General features: G+C 35.0%; 1 protein-coding gene across 32 annotated transcripts in view; it reads right to left on the bottom strand.

Annotated features, from left to right (window-relative positions):
• BAZ2B (bromodomain adjacent to zinc finger domain 2B) overlaps positions 1–21,837 on the bottom strand; it is a 325,416-nt gene that overhangs the window by 20,601 nt on the left and 282,978 nt on the right. For all 32 annotated transcript variants that reach the window (XM_042244893.1, XM_042244899.1, XM_042244894.1 and 29 more), the window contains 7 exons: positions 21,292–21,535; positions 13,293–13,355; positions 12,136–12,280; positions 5,321–5,973; positions 4,638–4,911; positions 4,319–4,474; positions 3,661–3,821 (listed from right to left, as the gene is read on the bottom strand). In XM_042244893.1, the coding sequence (XP_042100827.1) occupies positions 3,661–3,821; positions 4,319–4,474; positions 4,638–4,911; positions 5,321–5,973; positions 12,136–12,280; positions 13,293–13,355; positions 21,292–21,535 (1,696 nt within the window). The remainder of the gene's footprint in view (positions 1–3,660; positions 3,822–4,318; positions 4,475–4,637; positions 4,912–5,320; positions 5,974–12,135; positions 12,281–13,292; positions 13,356–21,291; positions 21,536–21,837) is intronic.

The following is a 21,837-nucleotide window of genomic DNA, read 5'->3' as shown; positions in this document are numbered from 1 at the left end:
AGAGTCAGACTTGACTGAGAGACTGAACAACAGCAAGACTTGTGGTACTTGCAATTTTATACTACTGTGATTATTAATGCTTCTACCTCTAAATTCCATGAGGACAGGGACCATATCTACTTTCATATTATCTCTAGCACAGTGAAGGTAAATAGTAGGCACTCAATATTTATATGTTGGCTGAATAAATAGATGATCTTATAACTCAGCTTGCTTATACTGATCTACTTCAGAATTTCCCTACTGTTTAGCCAAGTCCACATTTTTACTAGGACATTCATGTACCTCAGTCTACCTCTTCCAGTACTGTTCTCATCACAAACCCTACACTGTAGTCAAATTCCACAATTTACAACTCCACAAGCCATGTCCCAAGCTTCTGGATCTTCGTGCTCTGCTCAGGCTGTTTACTCTTTCTAGTATGGCATTCCTTGTCAAAAGCTGACTCACTTTCTCAAGCTCTATCTCAACTTCTACATGAATGTTCCCTCATCTCTTCCATGTCTCTACCAGAAGTTGTGTATTCTTTTTCTAAATTCATGCATGACTCTGTACTTCTCTATGATCAGTTTAACAGATTCTGCAGAGATGTATACATGTCTTATCTCTCTATTAAATGACAAGTTTTCTGAGGGCAGAAACCATATTTTACCCAAAACTGCGGTGCCTATTGTCTGATGTGGACTAGGCACTTAGTAAATGTATATCAAATGCAAAACAGAATAAGCATTATCCTTTTTATTATACCTTTTCAGAACTAATTATTTTATCTTATACATTACAATCAAGTCCTCTTCTTTTACTCAGTAGAAGTAAGGATAGAATTTTTACTATCCTTTACTTTGTGAAGTAAGGATAGAATTATGAATAGTGTAAGTGCATTAGGTAGAAGTCATGTCAAATAAACCTCATTCCCAGATTTTGAAAGGGGTACTAAATTTGCCAAATCAAGGGAACCCTGTAAACATAGTATATCTGGATCTCTGCAAAGCAGTTGACAAGACAAAAAATGAAGACCAGATTAAAGAAGTCTAGAGAGTTGAAAACTGTTTCCAAAGAATGGTCATTGTCAGAACTTGGATCATTTCAGAAAAGGTCCCCAGTGCTAATGGTCAAAGGCTCTGCACTTGGTTTGTCCTGTTAATACACTAGGAGTAACTTTATTGATTGCTATTAAATCTGCAGATGATTTAAAATTAGGAAGAAAGTTTAATATTCTGTATGACAGGACCAAGATAAAAATAGTTCCAAATGCTGAAAAATAACCCAAACGAAATTTATTTAAAAAAATGATAAATGTAAATTTTAGATCTGAAGTTTAAGCAGCTAATAACAGAAATACTACATGTGCTAGAACTCCCTTAAAAGCTCTTTGGAAAGAGGCCTAGGGTTTTTTTGTTTGTTTGTTTTTTGCTTTGTTGTTTCATTGTCACACTTGGCAAAGCAAGAGTATGATGTAGATGCTAAAAAGTTAGTACAAATTCAAACAGCATTAATGAAGAATAGTGCCAGATTAAGGAAAGTAACAGTCCCACGCACACATTCAGACAGTGCTATATACAGCTATGGATACAACATTTTAAGAAGGATATTGACACTGGTGTTCTGTACATGGAATCTATTTCTGGTTGAAGGAATTAATTAACTTGTAAAAGAGAAAACTAAGAAAGAGACATAGGAGCCATCTTATGAGGAACTGGAAGAGTAGTTGTTTTATAAACTCTCAACAGAGCTAGGACTAGAGGTCTGAAGATTCTTCTACAAAATAATAAATAATTTCCAAATTATAAGCGATATTAAAAATATATATGAACGCACCTAAGTAGTCCCACAGGCCACCTGTTTAATGTGTCTTCACAGTGGCTAGCTTCCCATGTTAAACATATAACTCTGTTTTCTTAAAAAAATCATTAAATCTTGTATAGATATTAAAATAATATTTTGCAGTTATTTTCATCATTTGTTTTTAGACTCTTCAAGAATATAATTCATTTTATCAGAATAATACAGAATATTTCAGCAATACTTATTTTAATGTTAAAACATTCCACTTGAAAAAACAAATTTTACTTTTCTTATATATTTAGAACATAGCCAAAAATGTCTAAGCAGCTAGTAATGTGATAAGGTTAATGCACAAAAATGAGTATGTCTCCAGGAAAATGTTTCAGGCCCATACCCTGACTTTAATATTAAAAACCATGAAGATGTACTTTCCCAGCCAAGAGTCAATTAGAACTAGCAAATTAGATGAATGAAGTTCGAGGAAATTTGGGCAAGTAGAATCAATCAAATTTAAACCAGCAAGTAGTAGCAAGTGATCATGAGAGAGGACAGAAACAGATTATGAAAAGCAGTCATGATCGTACAAAAAGCAAAGCACACTAGGATCATTTAATGTAGGGGCCATCTTCACATTTCCCTAGGGAATCATTATCTAATAATTGGTCTTCACACTCATGATCCTGTGTCACCAAGATAATTTAAATCAAACTCTTTATTCTCAACTTAAGAAGGCAGTATAATGCATAACATAAGTGATACAACAAATATGTTTAAAAAATTATGGCACTAAATGGAATAATTTTCATTTCTCTAGAAAATTAACTTGGTAGAAGAGCTCATTTGTTAAAGATGCCAAGTAAATGAGGCATTTTTATATTTTAGTACTAGGAGGAAGATATAGTTTTTGCTAGCAAAATAGATTCAACAAATGATAAATTTTTGCCTCTCAAAGTTGGTAATTAATTAGTTGTGGCAAGAAGGGATATTAGAACTGGAAAGTGACATTTTTTGGAGAGCTTCAAAAATTTCCAAATATCACAGGATAATGTTATAGCATAAATTTCTCATCTGAATAAAACACAAAATATCAAATCAAATTACACAGAGCCTACATTAAACTTTTCCAGGTATTTCACACTTATTCATCATCTATCCATTTATTCTCAGAGACATCACCTTATTATCAATTGAGAAAACCTTTACACCCCTCTTTCCAAAACTGAAAATTCTTGCAGAAAGATAAAGCCTTCCTTCTGCCTGTCCATCAGAAGCCAGTTCTGTTCATGGTAAATACTTGTGACATGGTAATGCCCAGTAGATAAATAAATTAATTTAAAATTTACACATATATGTAGGGTGTACACATGAATATGTGTATCATAGTATAATGTATATTTGGATATATATTCTCTAATTTTAAATTATATATAATGAAATTTTGACATATAACATGGCTTAGATGTAAGGAAGTTCATCTATATGAAAAAGTATAGCAGGAATTTGATAGAGCATTATATGTATCATGGGTAAAAAGGTGAAATAATGCTTGTGGTAAAAAATTGCACACTAGAAATGCAGTTTTGAATATCATTCAGGAGCAGCAAGATTTAGTAAAAAAGAACACAGGCTCTGGAGTCAGACAGACTTGATTTGAATTCACATTTGGCCATTTACTATATGACCACTGACAGGTTACTTACTTTGAGTCTTGTTCCTTACCTGTAAGATGGGGAAAATTAATTCAGGATCATTTTGAGAATTAAATGAGATAAAGTGAAAACATTTAGCAGAGTAACTGACACATATCAGGCATGTAACAAATAATAGTTACCTTCCATCATCCTAAAAACAGATTTCATTCCAAGTCAGTTTTACCTTCACTTGCAAACTTGCTGATGCAACTCTCCTTTCTAGATCTTCTACCTGTTGAAGAATATTCAAATCCATTTCCATTGCTTGTTCTTCTATTGACCAGTTCTCCACAATGTCTCGAGTTACCTGGTTTTCTTCATTTTCATTTAATTCAATAATGGCAACTATAGTTGAAAATAAATTAATTTTAATATCTACTTTATTCTGTAATAATTTCTTCTAGAAAGTGAATAAGATTCCAGGGATAACATATACATATAACTTAAAACACAAAAATGTACTTGTGTATACATAGGCAGATTATTCTTTTTATTTTTTTTAAGCTATGCCATGTGGCTTGTGGGAATTTTTAGTTCTCCAAGGGATTGATCAAACCTGGGCCCTGGCAGTGAGAGCACAGAGTACTAACCACTGGACTGCCAGGAAATTTCCAGCAGATTACTCTTAAAAAGTAGGAACATCCTTTTCTAAGAAACGAAACAATAAGTCTACAGGTTGTAACAAACTATAAGAATGTAATAGCTATTTAAGGAGGTACTGTTTGTTGAGCAAATGCTTACTAGTAATAAATTAAGCATTATGATATACTAAAATGTTTTAAGACTAAAGGATTAATTATCATAACTAAGCAAGAGAACAGAAATCTCTCCTAAGTACATACCATCCTTATTCTTAATGCAAGCTTGAGTAATATAATCCAAGTGTTTCTGAATTTGCTTTTGTAATGCCTTTTCTCTTATTCCTCTGAGATGGAGCACTTTGAGCAAAGCTTTTAGGTCCTCTGGGTCAATAATTCTCCACCAACCAAACTGCATTTCTAAGTTAAAATAAATATGTAGATCTTTTTATAAATATCTTGAATATGAATTAATGGCACAATGCAAATTGAAAGATTTATAACTAAATATATAATCCTCAAAAATTCAGTTATCATGTGGAATCTATAACAATAAAATTAAGTAAGTGACTATAAACCATACCTTCTGGAATGGGTTTTGGACTAGGAAAATCTACTGGTTTTGCTACTTCAACAGCTGCAGGTTGAGTTGAAGAGACTTTTTCATTCTGTGGTACTGGAGATTCACTTTTACTTGGTGCAACATTAGGAGTCACGTATGTATTACTGTTTCCTTCTGACAATCCCAACCCTGATCCCAGATTAGGTAAAGGTGATGTGAATGGAATATTGGAAGTAAGCACGCCAGCAGGCCACCCACAAAACTGGAGTCCCATCATAGACACTCCGCTTTTCACCTGCAAGAAACAACACATTTTAGAAGTAGGGACAATCTAAGGAGTTAGGAAAAGTGTTTAGAACCAGAAATTGTTTTTAAAAAATTCTGAAAAAATATTCTTTCACATATCACAATTAGAGACAAACTAAAAACAATAGTAACAATGTTAAATTTCATGTTTTGCTTGCTCCTCAAATTAATTTCTTTTTAGATAATATAGTAAGCTAAAAAGTAGTTAGATAAGTCTTTAACTTAGACATAAGTAGTTCTGATGAAGTTTGGTGATAAAAATTTTAGCTCTTCAGTTTTCAAGCCATGGCAGGGATAATATTATAAACATTCAACTGATTTCCCTTAAGAGAAAACATTTATAGGATGAAAGATTAGACAAAGCAACAAAAACATGAGTTACAGTTAACAGCACTAACCTGAAGAGGCGATAAAGCAAATGGATTTAGGCCAACAGGATTCTGAGCAGATGATCCAAGAAGCGGAGCTGGGGCGGGTGAAGGTGACTTGGACAGTGGCTGAGACTGAGGGGTCACTAAAGCAGCAGCTGACATACCGGCATGGGTAAGAGAGGTATCATCACAAGGCGTCCTTGGCAAAAGGCTAAACCACTGTCTATTTTTTTCAGTCAATGTCTTTAACAACTGGTCATTGGGGAGAGGACTATAGAACTTCCCTGGACCGCTTGAACTGGTATTGAACAGATTATTAGAGTCTGTCTTTTCCATGTTGCTTTGTGTTGCTGTTGATTGAATGCTGCCCAATGAATGTTTTCCACTGTTTTGATATGACAATGTGCACCCATTTGCACTACTATTTGGTTTGGGGGTCATTACATCTGACTCAGGAGGCATCTTAGCTACTTCTAAAAGCTTGCTTAATTTTGAAAAAGAGCCAGGTTTCTGAAGAAACAGATTTGGGTTATCTTTTTCTTTAGTATCTTCCTTTTGCTCACAGTGATCTGGATTTGAACAATTTAAAGTGTCCTCGGAAGTCTCAAATATTTCCTCTTTGATTTGGATACTTTTTGCCTTTTTTAGTTTTTCTCTTTCTTTTGCAATTTCTTCTAGTCCTAAAAAATTAAAAAAACATTATAAAACTTTACTACTCCAGATCAAACCAATACTATATAATTATATTCTTTTACTATTTATCAAGTTATATGCATAAATATTTTTAGGAAACCTTTATAGATTACATAATACTCTCCATTTTCCCCTTTTTTATAGATTAGATTTTTTGCTCATTGGAAAATTAATATAATTTTGTAACTAACAATTAGAAAAAACTAAAATATAAAAAATTTTAAAAGCCCTAATATACAGCAAAAATTACTATTAATATTTTTGAGTAACAGTTGCAGGCATTCTATATGCACATACATATACATTTAAACCTATAAATTAAAATAAAGTAAATCTTATTATATACATAATATTCTAACCTACATGTTTTGCTCTATAAACATCCTGATATGTCAATAAATGCATGAACAAATAAGTATATAATATATACCTACATACATAATACTTAAATACATACATACATACATAACTACATAAATTTTAATGGCTATAGAATACTCAGTGGAATACATCATCAATTTAAATAATCCATCTTCTACTAATGGCTATTAATAGGGCCCAGTTATTTGCTGTTATAAATAATGCTATAAATGATGTGTATCTGTACCTTTGGTCTTACATTTTTTTAAAAATTTACTTCCTTAGGATACTTACTGAGTACTAAGATATATACTTTTCAGAGTTTTTGAAGTACGTTGTCAAACCAAAAGTTTAGATCAATACACATTCATGCCAGAAGTAAGAGCATCTGTTTGCCTACACCCTTCAAGGAAACTAAATACTATCAATGTTTTTTGTTTTTGCCAATATCTGGGAGATAAAAAATGAAAACCGCCTTTTTTTCTCCTGATCTCCAGTAAGGCTGAATATCTTTTTATGAGTTTATTGACATTTCTCCTTTGTGAACTTCTGACTCATATTTTTTAAGTGTTTCAAAAATAATTTATAAGAATTATTTTAAATATATAAATTCAGTACTTTATTCAATTTGAAAAGTAACGTATGTCCAAGGTAAAATATTCAGTAATGACAGCTATAAATTAAACTGCATATGCCCTACTCCCTCAGTCCCTATTTCTATTCTTCAGAGGTAACTGTGGTTAATCAATCATATCTTTGTATCCTTCTAGAAATCTTACATGCATATATATCAATATGACTATCATTTTGTACTATTACAGAAATGAGACACTACTGTTCACTCTTCTGCAACCTGGAATAAAATCTAAACTTCTAAGCAAGGCCTATATGGTCTGGTTCCTGAAAATTTCTACAACCTCTGACCATTCTTGTACTTGCTAAAGCTTGCTCTTTTCTCCCCTTTCTTCAGCTTCTCAAACATGCCCAGTTCTTTGCTTTCTGGGGCACTTTGCACTTGGCTGCTTCCTCTGCCTGGGATACTGTTTTGTTGACCAGGCTCCTTATCCTTCATGTCTCAGATCAAGTCATTTCCTCACAGAGGTTTTCTCTGATCAAGAAATGTTTCTCTGATCTGATAAAGGTTTTTACTTTATCTAGGGTAGAATCCCTAGCGCATTCACTTTATTTATTTTATTGACATAGAGCTGATGTACAATATTATATGTCACAGGTATATAATGTAGTGATTCACAATTTTTAAAGGTTATATTCCCTTTATAGTTATTTAAAAATACTGGCTATATTTCCTGGGTTGTGTATTATACCATTGTATCTTATTTTACCCATTAACTTTAGGTTATCATTCTATATATTTCCTTCACAGATTTTATCATTATAAACAATAACCTATTTGTTTATTTTCTCCATCTCCACCCACACACCAGAATTTAAATTAACAAGCTTTACTTAAAAGCAGAGCGATGTCTATCTTGCTTGTTATTGGATCCCAAATGCCTAACATGGTGGCTGCTATAAAATAGAAACTCAATAAATATTTCTTGAATGATAAAAGGAGGGATATTTAATTGGCCTGGGGCAGTGTTCATTTTTGTTTTTAGCTTCTCAGATGATTCTTATTACAGTTAAGGGAAAGCCACTCTGGGATATTTCTTTATTTGTTTTTTAGCTTCAACAAGGCTCTGTACCTTCAAGTGACTCAGAATTTTGTCATTTTAGATTTCTATTGATTATATGGTAGTTCTAGTTTCAACTTTTTGAGGAACCTCCATGTTGTTTTTCTTAAATCTGTTTTTAAATTATGTTTATTTTTAATTGATTGATTATTGCTTTACAATATTGGTTTCATTTCTGCCATACATCAACATGAATTAGCCATAGGTGTACATTTGTCCCCTCCTTCTTGAAACTCCCTCCACCTCCCACCCTTTCCAACCCCTCTATTGTTACAGAGCCCTGGTTTTAGTTCCCTTAGTCACTGAGCAGATTTCCATGGGCTATTTTACACATGTCAGTGTATATGCTTCCATGCTACTCTCTCCATTCATCTTAACCTCTCCTCTCCCTTCCCTGCCATAAGTTTGTTCTCTATGTCTGCATCTCCATTGCTGCCTTGTAAATAGGTTCATCAGTACCGTCTTTCTAGATTCCACATATATGCATTAAAATGCAGTATTTGTTTTTCTCTTTCTGACTTAATTCACTGTTTAATACGCTCTAGGTTCATCTACCTCATTAGAATTGACTCAATGTGTTCCTTTTTCTGGCTGAGTAGTATTCCATTGTATGTACCACAACTGCTTTACCCAATCATCCTGCTGATGGACATCTAGGTTGCTTCCATGTCCTAGCTATTATATATAGTGCTGCAATGAACATTGGAATACATGTGTCTTTTTCAGTTTTGGTTTTCCCAGGGTACATGCCTAGTAGTATTGCTGGGTTGTATGGTGGTTTATTTCTAGTTTTTTAAGGAATCTCCATACTCTCTTCCATAATGGCTGTATCAATTTATGTATTGTTTTCCATTGTGCCTGCACCAATCTACTTTCCCACCAACAGTGTACAGAGGTTCCTTTTTTCTCTGCATTCTCCCTCACCAGCACTTGTTATTTCTTGTCTTTTAGATAACAGCCATTCTGACAGGTGAGAGGTGTTATTTCATGATGATTTTGATTTGACTGATTTTTGATTAATGATGTTGAGCATCTTATCATGTACAATCTATGTGTCCTCTTTGGAAGAATATCTATTTAAAAACTCTGCCCATTTTAAAATCAGATTGTTTTTCTGCTGTTGAATTGTATAAGTTCTTTATACATTTTGGATGTTATAGTCCCTTATGAGATATACAATTTGCAGATATTTATCCTCATTCAGTAGGTTGCCTTTCATTGAAGATTTCCTTTGTTACATAGAAGTTTTTTAATATGATTAGTCCCACTTATTTATTTTTGTTGGTTATATTAACTTACTATTTTAATTAATTTTCCATGCCTATTTTTAAATATTTTAAGCAAACAGTTAAAAAAAAGAACCACCACACTATTAAATCAACACTGACATCAAGTTTGAAAAAGAAATAGAGTACAATTAAAGCCATCTTATACCCCTCCCTGATTCCATTAGGTAGCTACTTCTGCCCTGAGAGAAGCAGAGCATGACTTATACACATTATTCCAACACATGATTTTATATTCTTAATTCACACAATTTACATTCATAAGAAATATATTATTATGCAAACCAATAACAACACTGTTTACTATACGCCAACAATGCTTACATGCCAGCCACTATTCTAAGCACACTAAATGCATATTTCATGAACCTCCTTGTCTCCGTAAGATTTTTTGGTTTTGTTTCTCCTTGTGAAATTTTTATTGTTTTTAAAATTTATTTATTTTTAATTGGAGGATAATTGCTATACAATATTGTGTTGGTTTCTGCCATATATCAACATGAATCAGTCATACAGTATATGTATGCCCCTTACATCGTGAATCTCCCTCCTACCTCTTACCCCACTCACTCCTTTAGGTGTTACAGAGCATTGGATTTGAGCTCCCTGTGTTATACAGCAAATTTCCACTGGCAATCTAATTTGACATATCAGTTCAGTTCAGTTCAGTCACTCAGTCATGTCCGACTCTTTGTGACCCCATGGACTGCAGCACACCAGGCCTCCCTGTCCAACACCAACTGCCGGAGTTTACTCAAACTCATGTCCATTGAGTTGGTGATGCCATCCAACCAGCTCATCCTCTGTCGTCCCCTTTCCCTCCCACCTTCAATCTTTCCTAGCATCAGGGTTTTTTCAAATGAGTCAGCTCTTCACATCAGGTGGCCAAAGTATTGGAGTTTCAGCTTCAGCATCAGTTCTTCCAATGAATATTCAGGACTGATCTCCTTTAGGATGGACTGGTTGGATCTCCTTGCAGTCCAAGGGACTCTCAAGATTCTTCTCCAATACCACAGTTCAAAAGCATCAATTCTCCAGCACTCAGCTTTCTTTATACTCCAACTCTCACATCCATACATGACTACTGGAAAAACCATAGCTTTGACTAGATAGACCTTTGCTGGCAAAGTAATGTCTCTGCTTTTTAATATGCTGTATAGGTTGGTCATAACTTTTCTTCCAAGGAGCAAGCACCTTTTAATTTCATAGCTGCAGTCACCATCTGCAGTGATTTTGGAGCCCCAAAATTTTGACATATAGTAACATATATATATATATTTTTTAGTAATATATATGTTTTAATGCTACTCTCTCCATTTGTCCCCCACTCCTCCCCCCACCCCCCATGTCCTTCTCTATGAGTCTGTTCTCTATGATTCTTTACCAGCTGAGCTACCAGGGAAGCTCCACATCTCTATTGCTGCCCTGAAGTAGGTTCATAATTACCATCTTTCTAGCTTCCATATATATGCATTAATATATGGTATTTGTCTTGCTCTTTCTGACTTACTTCACCCTCTGTAATAAGCTCTAGGTTCATCCACCCCCTCATTAGAACTGAGTCAAATGTGTTCCTTTTCATAGTTAATATTCTATTGTGTATATGTACCATGACTTCCTTATCCATTCATCTGTTAATGGACATCTAGATTGCTTTCGTGTCCTAACTATCTGTGATGAACGTTTGGGTACATGTGTGTTTTTCAATTTTGGTTTCCTTGGATATATTTCCAGGAGTGCAACTCTTGGCTCATATGGTAGTTTTATTCCTAGTTTTTAAAGGAATCTCCAAACCTCCATACTGTTCTCCACAGTGGCTATGTCAACTTACATTCCCACCCTTTTTAAAAAAGTGTAGTTCCATTGCTAAACACAAAAAGTTAAAAACAACTGCTTTATATGATTTGTGTTCTAGATTTAGATGTCTATGTGATTAATCAATCTCCTCTCTTCAAAGGATTGTTAAATTTCAATGTGGTATGGATTATGCTTTATATGTCTTTCAACCTCCTGCAGTACCTAGAAATGCCTGGCATATACTAGGAATTTTTAAAAAACTGTGTTGAAAGAAGTTTTTTGCCTCCATGTGCCACCACAGGGAAATAGCTATATCCCAGAACCTATAAACACTGACAACACTTTTGGCCCCATCAGAATTTAAATATTTGGAACCATCCAGATACAAAGTTCTGAAAAGTTCAATTCAGATGGTTTACTGAGAAGATATATACATTCTATTATATGCTAGTTAATGAAACAGGAATGGAGCCAGCAAAAAATATAGTCCAAAGGTAGACTGTAGGATTGAGTGGTGATATGAAACTCAAGTAAGGAAACTTCATGGAGGAGATGACCACAGGTTTCAAATATGAACAAGATTTTAAGATGAGTGACAATGGATAAGGGTCTTAGATTGAAGCAAGTTACCTCCAAGGATACTGTCAGGATGGACACTAGCTGCAAAAGTTAAAGAATAAACCACATGTTGGAAAACTTGACAATGGAAAGGAAGAAAAGTGAAGCAGCAGTTATAAAGGATAATATAGCGGAAGATCTTTGTTCACTAAATAAGAAAAAGAATAGTTTATGTTTGCTGTCAGCGAGTGGCAGAAAAAAATCCTGGAGAGAGAAGGAATATTTATCAGAGCAAGGGGCATTACAAATTCAAAAGGAATGGGAATCAAGGTTTTACAAGGTTTACCCATAATGGAAATTTGATTCTGGAAGCACAAAACATATTGGAGGAGAAACAGGGTTTTAAAAAAATATGGTTCTTTATATTACTTTGTAACAGAATAATAGTTCCTACCTTCACCACTCTCCATGCCTTCTACAAAAATCCCCCCACACTGGGGAAGAATCCAGTACCGGCGTCTGTAACGATCCTGGCCAAACATCATCGAACGTAAAGAGTGAGAAGCGTCAAAGAGCTTCCTTCTGTACTGACTCTGTTGCTGTTAAAAAATGATGCATAAAATTAAGCTCTGAGTGTTAAGTGCTGTAAAAATTAATATGTAAGTGACTTTATACTCTTATGCCTTCAATAAAGGCAGATAAATTAAATAAAAGGAGATAAATTTTACTAGTGAGTAAAGAGAGCAAAAAGAGTTAAATATTACATTCCTGACTTCAATTTCAGTAACTCTTATAATGACAGAAATCAATTTGAGGGTAAGAGGAATATTTTTGTTGTCATGGATTAAAAAGATAAGTTTTATTTTATCAAGTGTCATATAGTAAAGCATGTCTTACACTTGACAGTGAACAATAAAATGTGACCAATTATTTCACTGAACTTTGGCTTAATTTTACTTATTATAATATATAACAAATAATATTCATATACATAATTGACCATACCTGTATTTGCCTATTTTTATATTCATGCTATAAGTCTAGGTAACATATGACTAAATTAGGGGATAAATTTGTAATATATATCCCCATGGATATAATATACAGGTATATCATAATATCAGTCTCATAATATTTTTAAAACCTCATTTTTTTAACAGAAAGTTCATCTAAAACTTTACTGATGCTACTGAAATTCAATTTTTAGTGAGAAATTCATAAATATGTATAGTGTATAAATCTAATGAAAATAAAATCTACAAACATACTAATATAAAATAAAACCATAAGATGCAGAAACTATTACTATAAAGTTCGACTGAATTTTAGAAGTAATTAATTCCAAGATATAAAACCATGTAATTGTTGGTATTTTGTATTTAAAAGAAGAGCTAAAGAATATAGGCCCTGGTTAAGTTTAGTACCATGTCTTAAGAGACAGGTTTTTAACCTTGGTGTTAACTTTTTAAGGTATAACTGTAAGAATGCTTCTAAATCTCAGTTTAATTAGTTACAAAAAGCTTGTTTTTATTTAGCAGCCAGAAAAACTAATTCCATACAAGGTGGATTTTTGAAGTGCTGCCAAAAGAGAAAAATCTGAAAAATGCTTACTTTACTCAGTTTTTCAATCTGTTTTTCTAGCTCTTCCACACTTGCTGCTTGGTCACCTTCATCCTACACATAACAAAATACAGTATCATTTACATTTTTAAGATTTATTTAGTCAATCAGCAAACATTTAGTGAAAGCCTCCTATATGCAAAGTACAAGGACAGACTCAGTTCTTGCTCTTGATAAAGCATTAACCTGGTAGGGAGACACATAAAACATTACGCTAATAAATAAAAACTGCCAAACAGCAGAAAGCTCTATGAACCTCAAGAGAGGAAGAGATTAAGAGTCATGGAGCTCAGGGAAGGGTGAGATTACTTCTAGTGGGAACCTATACCAAGGAAGGCTATATGGAAGAAGTTGTGTTTTAGCTTTGTTAGGCACTGATTTATCAGAGAAAAAAGGACATGGAGAGTTTGACATGAAGAGATAAGGAGGAAGATGAGACAAAGATGACTTTGGAGCTACACTATCTAGAGCTGTAAATGCTTGGCAATGGACAATAATATGATCCTTTGAGGGAGACTAAATATCAGAACTATGCTTTACAAAGATTAGTATGGTAATAGTTGTAAGATGGCCTGGATCAGGAAAAGGACTACACCTGGCAATCTAGTTAGTAGATAGCTGCAGTAATTCAAGAGGAAAAGAGGATGTGGGTCTTACTAGGATAAAAGGAATAGGAAAGGAGAAAAGGAAATGGATGTAAGAGATATTATATAGTTAGAACTGTTAAATTCTGGCAACTCATGCGTGTGAGGCAGAAAGGGGTGAAGGAGATGAAGGAAGGAATAAACTATGATATTAAGGTTTTAAATCTGGGAAACTACAAAAATACTGGTACTATTAACTGAAAGAATCATTTTAAAGCAAAAAAAAAAAGTGAGTTGTATTCTGAACACATTGAACTTTTAGAAGAATAATCTCTTCTATAAATGGTACTGATTTCATAAATAGAAATTTTGCCATTATACAAAATTTTTCATTCTAAAAAATGAATATGGGAAAGCACTACCCAAAGTATATGTTTTAGAGGGAAAGCATGAATTAAAATAAGGTATACGTACTTCAAGTGAAAGTGAAGTCGCTCAGTCATTTCCAACTCTTTGCAACCCCATGAACTATAGCCTACCAGGCTCCTCTGTCCATGGGATTTTCCAGGCAAGAATACTGGAGTGGGTTGCCATTTCCTTCTCCAGGAGATCTTCCCGACCCAGGGATTGAACCCGGGTCTCCCGCATTGTAGGCAGACACTTTACCGTCTGAGCCACCAGGAAGTCCTTATGTACTACATTGGACCTCAACTGCAGCATAGGCTACATATATAGGCAAATCATTTAACTCTCCCAAAACTTTTTCCTAATCTGTAAATTGGTAACATTATCTGTTACATGGGACTTTTGTGAGGACTAAGAACAGTTCTGGGGCTTCCCAGGCGGCTCATCGGTAAAGAATCTGCCTGCCAAGCAGGAGACGTGGGTTTGATCCCTGGGTTGGGAAGACAGCCTGGAGAAGGAAACTGGGAACTCACTCCAGTATTCTTGCTGGGAAAAAATCTCATGGACAGAGGAGCCTGGCAGGCTACAGCCCAAGGGGTCATGAAAGAGTTGGACATGACTTAGCAAGTAAACAACAACAACAACAAAGAACAGATCTGAAAACAACTAGTACATTTTCTGGTACATAACATATAAATAAGGTTATATTCTTTCTTTCTGAAAGATGTACTTTAATGAGGAACTGCAGGTAAATCTCAGGTTTAAAAAATATAAGCACTTGTTTTTGGTGTTCACTTTTAACAAGGCTTTTTTAAAAGTCATAATGCCACCAACCATTCTCACAAACAGATATTTCTAAACCAGTATAGTTATCTCCCAAATAAAAGGAAGGGAAAGGAAAACTTCAATAGTTTTACCATTAGCTATCTATGCTTTACCCAAATTTATGAGACCCAATTTCCAAAGGCATTTAGGCATATTATTTATGGTAATAATAACATCATTTCTATTTATAAGAGAATAGGCCTACTGATCCTTAAATCTTGACTCTTTAATTAAATAGATACTTAATAGTTGTATGACTATGTAGTGATCTTTTGGCCAGCAGGATAAATGTTTGACAATTTGCTTATATAGAAAACAATTCAATCAACAAATATTTGAAATAAGACATCAAAGTAACTATGTATTAGATTAACTAACTACCATTTCTAAGACTTTTCTTACCAAAAAAAGAAGTAAAATATCTACTAAAGTTTTATTTAAAGGTGTTTTGGTTAATAGTCCTTATAATTTTAAGAGATATGAAGAATCTGAAAAGCCAGTGAGATAGGCAATAACAACAAAATTAAGAATACAGAATCTATGCCTGCCATGCTTTCCCAATCAAAAGAGAAGGCTGTTATATGTCCCTATATGTCAAAGTTTAATTGTCCATATAACCTCCTACATACCACCTTGTGAGGTTAAAGTTCACAAAGATCTCAACAAAAACCTAAGGATTAGGGAGAGTTGATATGTTGAAGGAATAAAAAGTGAAGAAGGAGGGACTCACCCTTAAGACAAAGGGCTGTGACTTAAAGGGCAGTATCTTCTAATTCAGTGGTCCCCAACCTTTTTGGCACCAGGGACTGGCTACGCGGAAGACAATTTTCCACAGACTTGGAGGGGGGATGATTTTGGGATGATTCAAGCTTATTACATTTATTGTGTACTTTATTTCTATTATTATTAAATCAGCTCCACCTCAGATCATCAGGCATTAGATCCCAGACCCCTGTTCTAACTGAAAGGGATCACATGGGTCTCACTGGAAAGGCTCCTGCAATTAGTCCTTTATGTAGTATAACAACTGACACCACCTATACTTAATCAAGAAGCCAAACCTATTTTTGGAGGAAAATCAATCAATCAGGTTCTTTAAAAAGTTAACCTTTAATTTTATTAGGAAATTGGTAAGTGGCTACAAATTTTTCACTATAAAGAACAACTCTCAAATCATGTAAAAGAAATGTTTCTTTGATCTCTTAGATCCTAAAATATTCCTTATTTTCAAACACTTTTAAGCTGTTTTCTCACATTAATAACAAGATACCCATTTGCCAGGATTTTGATCAATCTAATTAACTCTATAATTCAACATTCATAAAAATAAAATACTACTTTAAAATGACACATCCAGTCTTAAAATGTCAATAATGATTTTTAAATCATTAATACTGATTTTTAAGTTGTTTTATCTCCCTTAAAGAAAACAATTTAGAGTTTGTTAATTCTCCACGTGAAAAATGCCAAGTGAAACACAATTTCTGTAAATAAATTCTAGTTTAATGAGGTGACTACCCACTAGAATACACTGATATGCGAACACAAAGTTGTCACATTTATGAGAGCTGATACTTAAAAAAAATTAAGAAGCGCTGAAAAGGTATGCTAATTCTGTTTTTTTAAAAGGTGATTAATATTGATCAAAAAAGTTTAATTTCTGCTAAACAGCTCCACTTGCCAAAGGAAGCAGACTGGTTATAAATAGTATCTTTGGGTAATTACAGTTCTGATACCCAAGTTATATACCCTTTTGTCACAGCATGAGAGTATTTGATCAAGTGATTTCAGAAGTACAACATTACGAAGTAATTCCTGCAAGGAATCTCACAGTAGTCTCCTTTTCAGCCTGCTACTCTTAAAATAAGTAAAGCTCACTCTAGCAAATAATTCTGGTTTAAAATATGTAATTTATAAAAACATTTTGCATTTATGCTATTTTTTACTTAACAGAATTGTATAGCACATGATTTTATAAATTACACTGTTCTCCAGATTAAGTAAAAATTTGATTTAGTAATATCATTGGTCTTGATCAGATATTATTTTTACATAATATATCAATAATCCATCTTCTAAGCTTTATTTCTCCAGCAATATGGAGTTGATATAAGAAAGGAAAAGTTTTCTCTAGACTTCCTTCACTAAATAATCCTGGCATTGGAGGCAGAATGGTTGGCTGTATATTGTTTTATGAATGCCATTTCTTCAACCCTATTAATATTTCTAGCAATTTTTTTTTTGTAAAAGGTAAACATCAACCTTTATCTCCTTTTTATACATGTCCATTTCCGTGGCTTATGGTAGCTTTCCTTAAAAACATTCCTCCATTACCTTGCCTTCTTCCCTTTAGCCTACTCTTCAAAGCTAGCCCCTCTCCCCCATCTTACCTTAACTGAATCTCTCCAATATCTCAGGGACCTTATACTATTAATTATTCTTTTATCTCTTTAATCTTCCACATTTATCTCTCATTTTACTGACTCTCCTGTCAACCAAAAATAGTCTCAAATCTTCTGCATCTGAAAAATCCCTGGTCTTTGTCTTCCTCTAGGAACTACCCTTTCTTTTGAGGTATAATGCTTGAGACAATCATGTTCACTTTCTCACTTTTCATTGTTTTCAAAGAATTCTAGCCTTGCTTTGGCTCTCACCCCTCTAAAGAAATGGTGCTGGCATTGGTTACCAAACACCTCTGTGACGGCGAATAAAACAAACACATTCAGTCCTCCTCACATTACACTCCTACTCCTTTAACATTTTTTTAAAAGATAATTGGATTTATTTATTTATTTTTGGCTGTCCTGGGTCTTTGTTGCCACGTGGGCTCTTCTATAGCTGTGGCGAGCAGGGCTTATTCCCTAGTTGTAGTGTGCGGACTTCTCATTGTGGTGGCTTCTCTTGTTGCAGAGCATGAGCTCAAGAGTATATGGGCTCAGGAGTTGTGGCTCGTGGGCTCTAGAGCACAGGCTCAGTAGTTGTGGTGCACAGGCTTAGTTGCTCTGCAGCATGTGGAATCTTCCCAGATCAGGGATTGAACCCGTGTCTCCGGCACTGGCACACAGATTCTTTACCACTGAGCCATCAGGGAAGCCCTCCTTTAACACTGTTTATAACTCCCTCTTTTTAAAAACGTTTAATTTTCTTGATTCTTATTATTATTACATGGGTGGAAAAGAGTTAACATTGTAGAAAAACCTACAATGAAAGGTTGGCTTACAAAGCTAACCCTTGGCTAGCATCTGGGAACCTGAATTTTGGAGGGTTCCCCAACCCAGAGTGACAAGAATAGCTTGCTGGACCTAAACTGCACTAACAATGTGGTTTATACCAAACACCTACTTTTTTTGGAGTGGGGGAGGCTGGAGTTTTGGCACCTTCTATGCAGAGGGTGCCTATGTGGCCATCCCTGTATAAAACTCTGGGCACAGTCTGTACTGAACTTTCTTAGAACACAACATTTCAGTTGCGACACAATTTAAATGTCACAACACACTGCTAGGAAAATTAAGTCCATCTTTTGTGACCCTACTGGGAAAAGACTCTCGAAAGCTGGGACTGATTTCCTCTGGACATTGACCCATATGCCATTTCTCTTTAATGGTTTTGCTTTGGTTTTCCTTTTGCTGCAATAACTTGTAGCCATAGCATGACCAGAAGCTGAGTTCTGTGAGTCATCCTAGTGAGTCACTGACTTTGGAGGCGGTCTTGGTCTTGGCAACCCCTGACCCACTACAGAAATTTTCTACCTTTGTTCATTCTTCAACAAGAAGTCCTGAAGGCTCTTCTTAAACACTGACATTCCCTGAGGTTCCAATCTCAGTTTACTACTCCCACTAATAAACCAATTCTCCTGTGCAAACTAATCCAACTCATTATTTAAACTATTGTCTCTGTACTAATATCCTCCAGGTCTACATTTTCAAGACTGAACTCTTCTCCAGGCTTTGGGTTTTTAAACCCAGCTGACTGCTAAACTGCTCAGGCACGTTAAATTCAACATGTTCAAAATAAAACCTAGTATCATTTCCTAACTTCAGATATTTGTTCTATATTCCCCTACTACTCTGCTCCTTCTTGATTCTTCTTTTTTTTTTTTTAATGGCCAATGCAATCTTTTGTTTTGTTTTTCTTAAAGCATTATTTATTTATTTATTTTTGGCTGCACTGGGTCTTCATTGTTTTGTGTGGGCTTCCTCTAGGTGCGGGGAGAGGGGGTTACTTTTCATTGTGGTGCACAGGCTTCTCATTGTAGTGGTTTCTCTTGTTACACAGCACAAGGTCTAGGCACATGGGCTTCAGGAATTGCAGCACGTGGGCTCAGCAGTTGTGGCACATGCTCTGCAACATGGGGAATCTTCCTGGACCAGGGATGGAACCCGTGTCCCCTGCATCTGCACATGGATTCTCATCCACTGTGCCACTAGCGAAGTCCCCCCCCTGAATTCTTTAGATCAGGTAGTGGCAACAAAAGCAGGTAGTCCCCTACCAGAAAACTGGAATCAATCCTATCTCTCCCTCCATCAACCTACACAATCCATCTTCAAAGACTGTTCATTTTTCCTCCTCAATATTTATTGAGTCTTTTCCTTCCATTGGTCTATTTTCAGACCCATCACAATTCACCTAAACCAGAGCAGTCTCTCCTGACTGATCTTCCCACTTCTGATCTTGCTCTAGCCAAACTATTTCTATTTTGTACAGAGTTGACATAGTGAGGCACTGAAAAATCAAGTCTGACCAGGTCCTTTCATCACTTATAACCCTTCAATGGCTTCCTATTACCCTAAAACTATAAAATCCTAGTTCACAGCTGTTGTGTATGAGGCTATCTAGTATTACTGAAGCACTTACAGGGCCTGTAAAGCACATTATGGTTTCCAGGCTTCTGAGTCCTTACTCATGCTATTCTCTCTGCTTGGAAGATTTTTCCATGGATTCCTGGATTCTCTCTAGGTTAACATTTAGCCCAGCTTGTAGCCTCAGCTAATGAGTTCAGAAAGCCTTTGTGATAATTTATTCCTCAGAAAGATTCAATGTCCTTCTTTGTATCCGCCTGCTGCTGCTGCTAAGTCACTTCAGTCGTGTCTGACTCTGTGCGACCCCAGAGACGGCAGCCCACCAGGCTCCCCTGTCCCTGGGATTCTCCAGGCAAGAACACTGGAGTGGGTTGCCATTTCCTTCTCCAATGCATGAAAGCAAAAAGTGAAAGGGAAGTCGCTCAGTCATGTCCGACTCTTCGTGATCCCATAGACTGCAGCCCACCAGGCTCCTCCGTCCGTGGGATTTTCCAGGCAAGAGTAATGCAGTGGGGTGCTGTCACCTTCTCCCGCCTAATACATTGTAAATACTGCTAGCAAAGCAGTTAACATTTAACACATTATTCTTTCCTACTGTAAGTCTTTCTCTGTGAAACTGTAAATTGAAAGGAGTTTCAGTGCTTTGTTCATCTTTGACTATGGTCTACACAGCGAAAAGAATCTTAAAAAAAAATAAGTAGAGTCGATGCAGAAAACAAATGTATGGTTACTAGGGGATAAGGAGAAGAAGGAGAGATAAAGTGGGAGACTGGGACTGACATATACACACTACAATGTGTAAAACAGATGACTAATAAGAACCTGCTGAATAGCATAGGGAACTCTCCTCAATACTCTGTAATGGCCTATATAGAAAAAGAATCTTAAAGATGTGTGAATATATGTATATGTATAACTGATTCAACTATACTGCAATAAAAGTAAAAGTTAAAAAAAGTGTCTAGAGCCATGTACTCAATAAACTAGGATCTGAGAAATATATCAGTTTCACTACACCTGACAACATTTTGAAGGCAGTAAGTATTGTACAAAATAAACTTAAGATAGCACATTAATAGAATTTAAAAAATACCTAAAATTAAGAATATGAATAGTTCTTTGGAGAACTCTCAAGTTATTATACAAACAGAAAAATTTAACTTCTTTTATTCAACATAAGTACCTTCTATGTGCAGAGGTTCTATTTAACATTTACCTAAGCATCACAAAAAACCTTGAGGTGAATATTATATTTAATTTTCAGATGAATAAACTGTTGAGTGTCACAATGGAATTCAAACCCAAATCCATCTGACTTCAAATTCTGTATTATTTTCAATATTTCATACAGTATTAGTCAAGTCTAAATTTGATTACCTCATCTTCACAGATCTCAGTCTTCTTTCCTTTTTTGTCTTCTTTATCTTCTTCATCTTCATCATCTTCATCAGCTTGGTCATCACTATCATCGTCATCGTCATCATCATAGTCACTGTCTCCTCCCTTCCTTCTCCTTTTGCGTCCTGGAGTGGGTGTGCCCAATGGATGCTGCTCTTCTCCAAGATCAATGCCACCTGAAGTGTCTCTTTTGCCTGTTTTCTTAGCATGAATGATTCTGAGCCTTTAAATATGAAAAAAATGATGATATGGAAGAAAAGGCTTCCCTCTGTACTTTTTAAATATCATACTATGAGTTTTAAGCATGTGGTATTTGTCTCAAGGTAACCAATACATCAATGACAATAAAAATTAGAAGAAATATGTTCACAGAAATTATAAAATATGTTAACCTTTAAGAATTATACTGTCTATCTCTTTGGAATTAGAATACATTTTTTAAAAAACACAGAAAACTGAGATTAACTCAGGAACAGCCAAGTGATAGTTCTTGATCCTATACTATCCAACTGAGTAAATTTCAAT

Source organism: Ovis aries, chromosome 2, assembly GCF_016772045.2.
Source record: "Ovis aries strain OAR_USU_Benz2616 breed Rambouillet chromosome 2, ARS-UI_Ramb_v3.0, whole genome shotgun sequence".
Taxonomy (NCBI): domain Eukaryota; kingdom Metazoa; phylum Chordata; class Mammalia; order Artiodactyla; family Bovidae; genus Ovis; species Ovis aries.
Note: the sequence above shows the minus strand (reverse complement) of the source record. Positions and strands in the feature narration are given on the sequence as shown.